At 44.1% G+C, this 8,729-nt stretch overlaps 1 protein-coding gene across 1 annotated transcript in view; it reads left to right on the forward strand.

Moving 5' to 3' along the window:
* LNPK (lunapark, ER junction formation factor) overlaps positions 1-2,488 on the forward strand; it is a 100,988-nt gene extending 98,500 nt beyond the window's left edge. Inside the window, 3 exon segments of the mRNA XM_030210122.1 lie at positions 815-834; positions 836-986; positions 1,582-2,488. Coding sequence (XP_030065982.1) covers positions 815-834; positions 836-986; positions 1,582-1,766 — 356 coding nt within the window. The 3' untranslated portion in view covers positions 1,767-2,488.
* Positions 2,489-8,729: the final 6,241 nt, after the last annotated feature.

The following is an 8,729-nucleotide window of genomic DNA, read 5'->3' on the forward strand; positions in this document are numbered from 1 at the left end:
TTGAAAGAGGAATTTCTTACTATTAAACCATTCTTAATATTAATTCTCACTCACATCACCTTGAGCAAGCAGAGAATGCTTTGGCGCTCACAACACTCATTTGCAATCAGTTCTTAAAATCTTGAGGAAATTATGCAGTTTAGAACGTGACCTGGAAGACCTTAAGAACATAACATAAGACTAGTCATACGGGGTAAGGCCAGAGCAGTTTACAAATAAAACAATGAGAGAAAAAGCTCACAACTCACTGCAGCCATTGCCTCCATCCCGCCACCAAACCAAGCTAATCAAACTCCAAAGGGCCTCTGAGGTGTTTTGTTTTTTAGGCCAGTCTGAACTTAAATGGAGTTTCCAGCCTAAGACAATGAGAAATATCATGCCAGAGTGATGTGTAGAGTCTAAATTTGATTGTAATGGGGGCGGTAAATAATAAGATCATTTTGAGATCATAATATACTAGAAGGGGCAATGCAGTATCAAAGAACTGGGGAAATAAGCAGGTTGGCCAGTATGTAAAACCTGGCTTAAGAATAAAACAAGGATCTTAAATTGTACTCTGTAAGCGATGGGGAACCAAAGATGCTCTACAGCTACTTTGTATTGTTATTGAATATTTTTACTGCTGTAATTGTCAATTGCTCATGTTGATTTGTTCATACTATATACCGCCTTGAGTGAATTCCTTCAAAAAGGCAGTAAATCCTATTAATACATAAAATAATAAAAAGTAGGAAACATGATCAGTCCAATTAGCAAGGCAAATGACGACTTCTGACTGACAACACAATTGGTTATCTTTTTAAACTCTTTTCAGCATTCAGATGTGCATACTGTTTTTTTCCTAAATCCTGCAAGAAAAACTCGACCACAAGCTCCACGACTTCAAGAATTAAGTCTTGAAAAGAGGCCAAGTACAGATTCTCAGATAACGGCTGGTTCTTTACAAACTGGTGGAACAAATTTGCCAGAGAATCAACCTACTAATGGTAAGTTTCATGTTCTATGATCCCAGAAAACATTTACTTAAAGCAAAAGATATGTGTTCATTTTAAACATCAGTCTCTCGCCTTGCTGGTTCCAGATAGGTTGCCCGAGTGTTGGGGTCCCAAATGCCTAACTGGCAAGGTTAACAGGTCACTGTGAAAGCATTGAGAACATAATTGGTTATGTTTCTAAAATTGCAAAGGTAGCCAGTTATGTACAGGTTTTCTAAAAATATATTTCTTTTAATGGGTTTATGCTATAAATGTCCATTCCCCTTTACATCTGCTCTACATCTGCACACTATTTTCTAAAATAGTGAAAATGGAGACACACTGACCAGTATGTCTCAATTCTTACGTCTATGGCCTATCCAAAATGGCCAAGCACATATTTTTTTGCTTAATTTTGTGAATATAATTACTGTGGACCTTTTACAGTTAAGGTGTATAAGTATTGAAAATCCATGGCCATAGTGTCTGAAACTTTCTAGGGTATTACTTTTCAGTGGTAGGGGTGCATTGAATTGAGGTGCAAGGTTTTTTTTTTTTTAGTGTGAGGATGATTTTGCACCAAGTTTCATACACTCTTTGTTTTTAGAATTGTTGGAACAAGAATTGCCACCTGCTGAGACAGATGAGACAAATGAAGAGAAAGTTTCAAGTACTGAAGAGCAGTGGGATGATTTAACTGATGAGAAACAGGAGTCCTCAGAAATGAAAGAAGAAAATTCAGAAGCTGGCACTGTCAATGAGCAAACTGAAAAGTCTTTCATGGAAACATAATGAATGCCTCATGTGTCCTAGTATAAGCTCTTTGTAGCTGTATTTATGCCAATTATTTCTTTTTCAGGTGGGTGTTTTTTATGGCACATTTTAGCATTCACTTAAGCTTCAGTTGTATCGCTGCTAAATGCTAGTTGGTACTGTAAATGTGAAAATGTATTTTTATTTTTAAAGAATTGCACTTCAGAATGTACACTTGGTACGAGCTAAATACAAAATCAAGAGTACTTTTAAATTATACAAGTATAACAAGTATTTTAAATGATAATGCACATGCAGATTCATTTACATGCAGTTGTATTTAGTGAGAGGCTTAATCTGCTTCTGTTAGGAAAACCATTTGTGACTGCATGAGACAACTTTTTGGAAGTGTAATTTTTTGCCACTTAATACTAACTGTATGAATTTTGTCTGCATTTGGGAGCTAATATGTCTAGTTATGCATCCATTTGAAGCAGTACAGAAATTACAATTTGTATGAATTTTTTATATGGAGTGCAGTTACCCAACAGATGTCACCTTCTAATATTGTATTGGAATAGGATATATGTATGGCACCATATGTAAAATTAGCCATATGTTTACATAATAGCGACATAGGATGTGCTTCATATTGTACTTGAATACTGAATATTTATATCTGTACAGTAATAATGCAGGAGTCTATTTTGCACCTTTTTGTGTTTATATTTTGTTTAAAGAAAATAAAGATTTATTATTTAGCATGAATGGAACCCTGCCCTGTTTGTCTACCAGTGCTCCAAAGCTGCCTTGCATGATGCTTTTACAAATTGTAATTACATTTGAGCTTATTTGAATTTTCCAAGGATAAGCAGGCCTACAATTCTCTCATGTGGGTAACACGATCCACATTGCCCAGTTCGTAGTCTATATCGAGTTGAGAAGAGCTTTGTAGAGTGAAAGACTTGCTCTTCTGTGCATGCGTGAGTTTCTTCCTGCCTGCCATGAGAGCGTGGAACCGCCAGTTCTCTTTTTACTGCGGTGGGGAGTGGACACCATTTTTCCTCTGTTCCTCACAGTCTGGTTCAAGAGAGAACTTTGAGTGCTTTTTGGCGGCATTTACACTGTGCTTTTTCTTCTTTTCCAGTGTTCGTTTTTTTTTCCTTTTTCCTTCCCTTATTTTTTAGTTATTTTTTTTTCCTGTTTTTAAGTTTCTTTCCTTTTTCCATGTCACTAGGCTGCATTTAGGCCTCTGCTTCGGTTGGATTCTCCCATTATTTTTTCTTGAGTACTTTACTCATTTTTCGGCACCATCAAGTTTGATTTGGCCATGGAACTTTTTCCTTCCATGTCCATGAAAGTTCCCATTGGCTTTAAGCGCTGTTCCCGGTGCAATAAAACCATCTCTGGTACAGACACCCATTTTTGGATGGAGCCTGATCATAGCCCTTCCAACTGTGTCCTGTGTCTTTGCATGAAGAAGAGGATTCAGTTGGCCAGAGAGGCTCAACAAGAGACCTTTGAAGCTTGGTCCAAAGTGTTGGATGTTGCATCGGCATCGGGAGCATCAGTCTGTATGGCTACTAGACCTGTCGACACTGGGAGCAGTTGTGTATTGAGTAAGTTTCCATCTGCCGCTGTGCAGAGCCCACGGCGTCAACACTAGGAGAACTGCTCCCCGTCTATACAAGAGGCATAGGTGCAGCGGTCTCCATGTAGCCGGGACCAGCCTCCCGTTTCAACCCCAGCAGTTCTGCAGACTGCCTCTGAGCTGACACCCCAGCCTGAGCTGCTGACTGGCTTCATTCAACAGAGTGCATCGGCATCAAGGGTGCTTATGCCTGCCATGCCTCAAGTTGCAGCCCTGCTTGGCCCTCAGCCTGCAGTGAGACCCTGGCATTAACTTCCACCCAAGCCAGCACTCCATCGATGTCAGTGGAGGAATCTTCGCTGGAGTCGATGTGGGAGCCGACTCCTCGATGCTTCTCTCAGGGACATGGCTTCTCTAGGTCGAAGCAGGCTCAGTCTCAGCCTTCTCCAGAGGAGGTTTTGGCTTGGTACCGATGAGGAGTGCTCTTGGGAGTCAGATGATTATCCTCGATTCTTCTCAGAGGAGGAATTTTATGAGATACTATCTGACTCCTCCACAGGAAAGGGGACAGTCTCCTGTAGAGAGCCCTTCCTTCCCCTCTTTTGTTAAGGAAATGGCAACTGCCGTTCCATTTCCTTTGGAGGTGGAGGACGAACCCAAGGCCAAGATGCTCGTGGTCCTCCTGGACTACAAGTCTTTTCCTGGAGAGGCCATGACTGTCCCGCTTCACAAGATCTTACATGATGATCTCATGTGGAATTGGAAGTCCCCTCCGTCTGTCCCCGTACCCCCCCCCCCCCCGAAAATTTTTTTGACACATATACCGGATTCAGAGTACCTCTGGGTTTGATAAGCCTCAGCTGCCTCATCATTCTCTGGTGGTTGAATTCTCCCTCAATAGGGCCAAGAGTTCTAGAGAATATGCTTTGGCACTCTTGGGCAGGGAAGCTAGAAACTTGGACTCTTTTGTGTGCAAGATTTTTCAGGCCTTTATGCTTGTTTCCCGTATTCAATCCTACCAGCTCTTCACGAGCGTGTACTTGCAGGACTCTGTGCACAAGCTGCAAGATTTGGCAGACACACTCCCTCCGGAGCAGGCTGAATCGCTTTGCCAGTTGGCCAAGCATAAGAAGGCATGTCGTAAGTTCTTGGCCAAAGGCGCCTCGGACACTTTTGATCTGGCTTCCAGGATCTTTGCCCAAAGTATAGCAACGCGCAGACTTTCATGTCTGCGTGTCTCTGACTTGGAACCAGCGGTTTAACAGAAGTTGGCAGATGCTTCATGCCGGGGTCTAACCTTTTTGGAGAGAAGGTGGAGGAGGTCGCTGACCAAATCAAGAAACATACTGATACCATCCATTTTTTTTCCTGCTGGGCGCTTTCTGCATCTGCCTCCTCCTGTAGGAGGTATTTTGGCAAGTCTAGGAAGGGTCCCTCTATTTACAGAGACATAGGTACGCTGCCTCCTTTCACCCACCTGAACAAGCTCAATCCCAGCGTGCTCATTCACGTCAACAGCGTACACCTAAGACCCCAGTAGCTCCCCAGCCAAAGCAAGGGACGAGCTTTTGACTTGCTCCAGCAGAGCATAGATGCAGTAATATTGACTGTACTTGGACAACTTGCCGGTCAGGGAGGCTGAAGTTTTCCCACAAAAGGTGGCCCCCATGTAACCTCCGACCGGTGGGTTCTTCAAATAGTCTATCTCGGTTACCCCCTGTATTGGAGACAGAGACCACCAAATTGCCCACCGAGAGATCATCACTTCAGCTCTCAGCATGAGCTAGTACTTGCAGTGGAACTCTCAGCCCTTCTGAAGGCCCAATTGGTCGAGCCCGTTCCACCATAGGAGGAAGGTCAGGGATTCTATTCCAGGTTCTTCCTTTCGCAAAAGGAGGAATGTGTCCCATCCTAGACCTAAGGGTCCTGAACAAAATACTGATCAAAGAAAAGTTCAGCATGGTTTCCCTGTGCACCCTTCTCTCCATGATTCAGGAAAACAGTTGGCTATGCTATCTAGACTTGAAAGATGCTTACAGACACATTCCATTACTTCCAGGTCACAGAAAGTATGTGTGATTTCAGCTGGGAACACACTTCCAGTACCGTGTATTGCCTTTTGGCCTTGCATCAGGTCCCAGGGTTTTTACCAAATGTCTAGTGGTAGTTGCAGCATCACTGCGCAGAGTGGGAGTCCATGTGTTCCCATATCTGTATGATTGGCTGGTGAAGAGCACGTCAAAAGATGGTGCTCGGGAGTCCATGTGCAGGACTATTCGAGTGCTCGAGCTATTAGGGTTTGTTGTAAACTACCCCGTCTCATCTGCACCCTATCCAGCACTTGGAATTCATTGGATCCCTGCTCAATATGCAGAAAGTTTGAACCTTCCTCTGGACTCGAGAGTGGATGCTCTAGTCACACTGGTTTCTTGGTTTTGAACCTCTCAGCAGGTCATGGCTCGGCAGATGTTGAGGTTATTGGGCCACATGGCTTCCACAGTTTGTGACGCCCATAACACGTCTTCATGTGAGAACTGCCCAATGGGACCCTAGCTTCTCAGTGGTACCAAGCCACAGAGGATCTGGAGAATGTCATCCGAGTGTCCCCGGAGCTTGCTTGCTCCCTGTTGTGGTGGACCATTCGATGCAGTTCGACTCTGGAACTTCCATTCCAAATTCCTTAGCCGCAAAAGGTGCTGACAATGGATGCATCTCGCCTGGGGTGGGGAGCTCATGTAGATGGGTTTCACACTCAAGGTGCTTGGTCCGCCTAGGAAACATCTCCAGATCAATCTCCTGGAGCTTTGGGCTATTTGGATGCTCTAAAGGCTTTCAGAGATCACCTGTCTCACCATATTGTACTCAACAGACAATCAGGTTGTGATGTATTACACCGACAAGCGGGAAGGTACCAGATCATGCCTTCTGTGTCAGGAGGTCATTTGGATGTGGCATTGGGCTGTCCAGCATGGTATGCTTCTTTGTGCCACTTATGTGGCAGGTAAAAACAGCCTGACCAACAGACTGAGCAGGGTCATGCAACCGCAGAGTGGTCTCAATGTGGGTGTTGACTGGGAGATCTTCCAAGCACGGGGCACCACCTTGGTGGATCTCTGCTACTCGGATCAGTCACAAAGTCCCTCAGTTCTGTTCTAGGCGTCAGGCCCACAGCAGACTTCCTTCTGCATTGGGGGACAGGTATTTGTTTATGCGTATCCTCCCATGCACCTCATGGAGAAGACTTTGCTGAAACTCAAGCAAGACTACTGGACTATGATTGTGATCGCTCCTTACTGGTACCTCTGAAGAACCGTGAAGATTAGTGTTTTCCAGTCTTCATCACACAGAACAAGGGATCTCTTTTGCATACCAACCTCTAGTCTCTGGCCCTCATGGCCTGGATGTTGAGAGCCTAGAATTTGCTGCTTTGTCTTTTCCTGAGGGTGTCCTCCGGGTCTTGCTGGCTTTCAAGAAAGATTCCACTAAGAGGAGTTACTCTTTTAAGTGGAGGAGGTTTGCTGTCTGTTGTGAGGGCAAGACTCTAGATCCTATTTTATGTCCTACACAGACCCTTTTTGAATACCTTCTACCTCAGTGTGAACATTTAGAGGGTAAGCCCATCTCTGGACAGCTTCTAGTTCGTTTCATGAGAGGTTTGCTTTTGTCAAAGCCCCCTGTCGGACCTCAGTGTTGTTCTCACCTAACTGATGAAAGCTTCTTTCGAGCCAGTGGATTCCTGTCATCTGAAGTACTTGACCTAGAAGGTAATTTTCTTAGTGGCTGTTACTTCAGCTTGCATGGTTAGTAACTGCAGGCCTTAGTGGTGGATGCATTTTATACTAGGTTTCATCACAACAGGGTAGACCTCCACACGCACCCTAAGTTCCTGCCTAAGGTTGTGTCAAAATTCCATCTGAACCAGTCGATTGTCTTGCCAACATTCTTTCCCTGACCTCATGCCCATCCTGGCGAGAGCACCTTGCACACCTTGGACTACAAGCGAGCATTAGCCTTTTACTAGGAGTGGACTAAGCCCCACAGACAGTCCACCCAACTTTTTGTTTCTTTTGATCCCAACAGGTTAGGATTTACCATCGGGAAATGCACAATCTCTAATTGGCTGGCAGATTGCTTTTCTTTCACTTATGCTCAGGCTGGGCTGACCCTAGCGGGTCATGTCAAGGCTCATAATGTCAGACCCATGGCTGCGTCGGTAGCCCACTTGCAGTTAGCGTCCATTGAAGAAATTTGCAAGTCTGCAACATGGTCTTCAGTCCACACATTCACATCTCACTACTGCCTTGAGCAGGATACCTGACACAACAGTCAGTTTGGACAGACAATACTGCAGAATCTGTTTGGGGTCTAGAGTCCAATTCCACCCTCCTAGGCCTGTTCTGTTCCAGGTTGCACCTTCACTCAGTTTGTATATAGTTTCAGGTTGATCCCTGCGTTCTGTCCTTGCAATTGCAAGGCCCAATTGACCATGGTTATTGTTTTTGATGAGCCTGGTTGCTAGGGATTCCTCATGTGAGAATAGTAAACCACTTTGTCCTCAGAGAAAGCGAAGATACTTACTTGTAGCAGGTATTCTCCAGGATAGCAGGCCTTATATATTCTCACAAACCCTCCCACCTCCCCTAGGAGTTGTCCTCTTTTTTTTTTCATATGCTATAGTATTGGACTGGTGGTCCGGCACTCTAGCAGTGAGCGAGAAGGCACTCGCGCATGTGCAGTGGAGCTTGTCTGTTGCTCCACAAAACTTTTCAGTTTGATATCAGCTCTGAACTGGGCAATATGTATCGCATTACCCACATGTGAGAATATAAGGCCTGCTGTCCTCTGAGAATACCTGCTACAGGTAAATATCTTCTCTCTATTTGCTTCAGAAGTTTATCCAGTAGTAACTATTGGATTACTCTGTATAACTCTCAGAAGGAAAACTGCCTTTCATTTAAAGCCATATGTATTGATACAAAAGCAACATACATTCATGGGCCGATATTAAAAGCATTTTAACTGGTCGAGAGGGGCTCCTGGCCCATTAAATCACTTATGCAGGATTATCCACTGATATTCAGTGGTACTTAATTGATTAGTGCTGCTGAATATCATCCCTGTTAAACTGACTATTTTGTAGGTAGTACCGGTGCAAATTGGCTCTTATGCAGTAATTCTGATATTCAGCACTTAACCGCCTAAATTAACCGGACAGATTGGACCATATAAAACTCATTGCTATCTTTACCAACTTTGCGTAGGCAGTTAAGTACTGAATATCTAACTTAACCCCATAAGAGAGTTGGCCACATAAACCAGGATTGTTCGTAGCTGAACATGACCAAGCATTAAATACCTGGGCATTTGGCCAGTGGACGAAGCTGCTGACGTTTGCTAGCAGAATATTTACC

The sequence above is a fragment of the Microcaecilia unicolor genome, chromosome 7 (assembly GCF_901765095.1).
Source record: "Microcaecilia unicolor chromosome 7, aMicUni1.1, whole genome shotgun sequence".
NCBI lineage: Eukaryota > Metazoa > Chordata > Amphibia > Gymnophiona > Siphonopidae > Microcaecilia > Microcaecilia unicolor.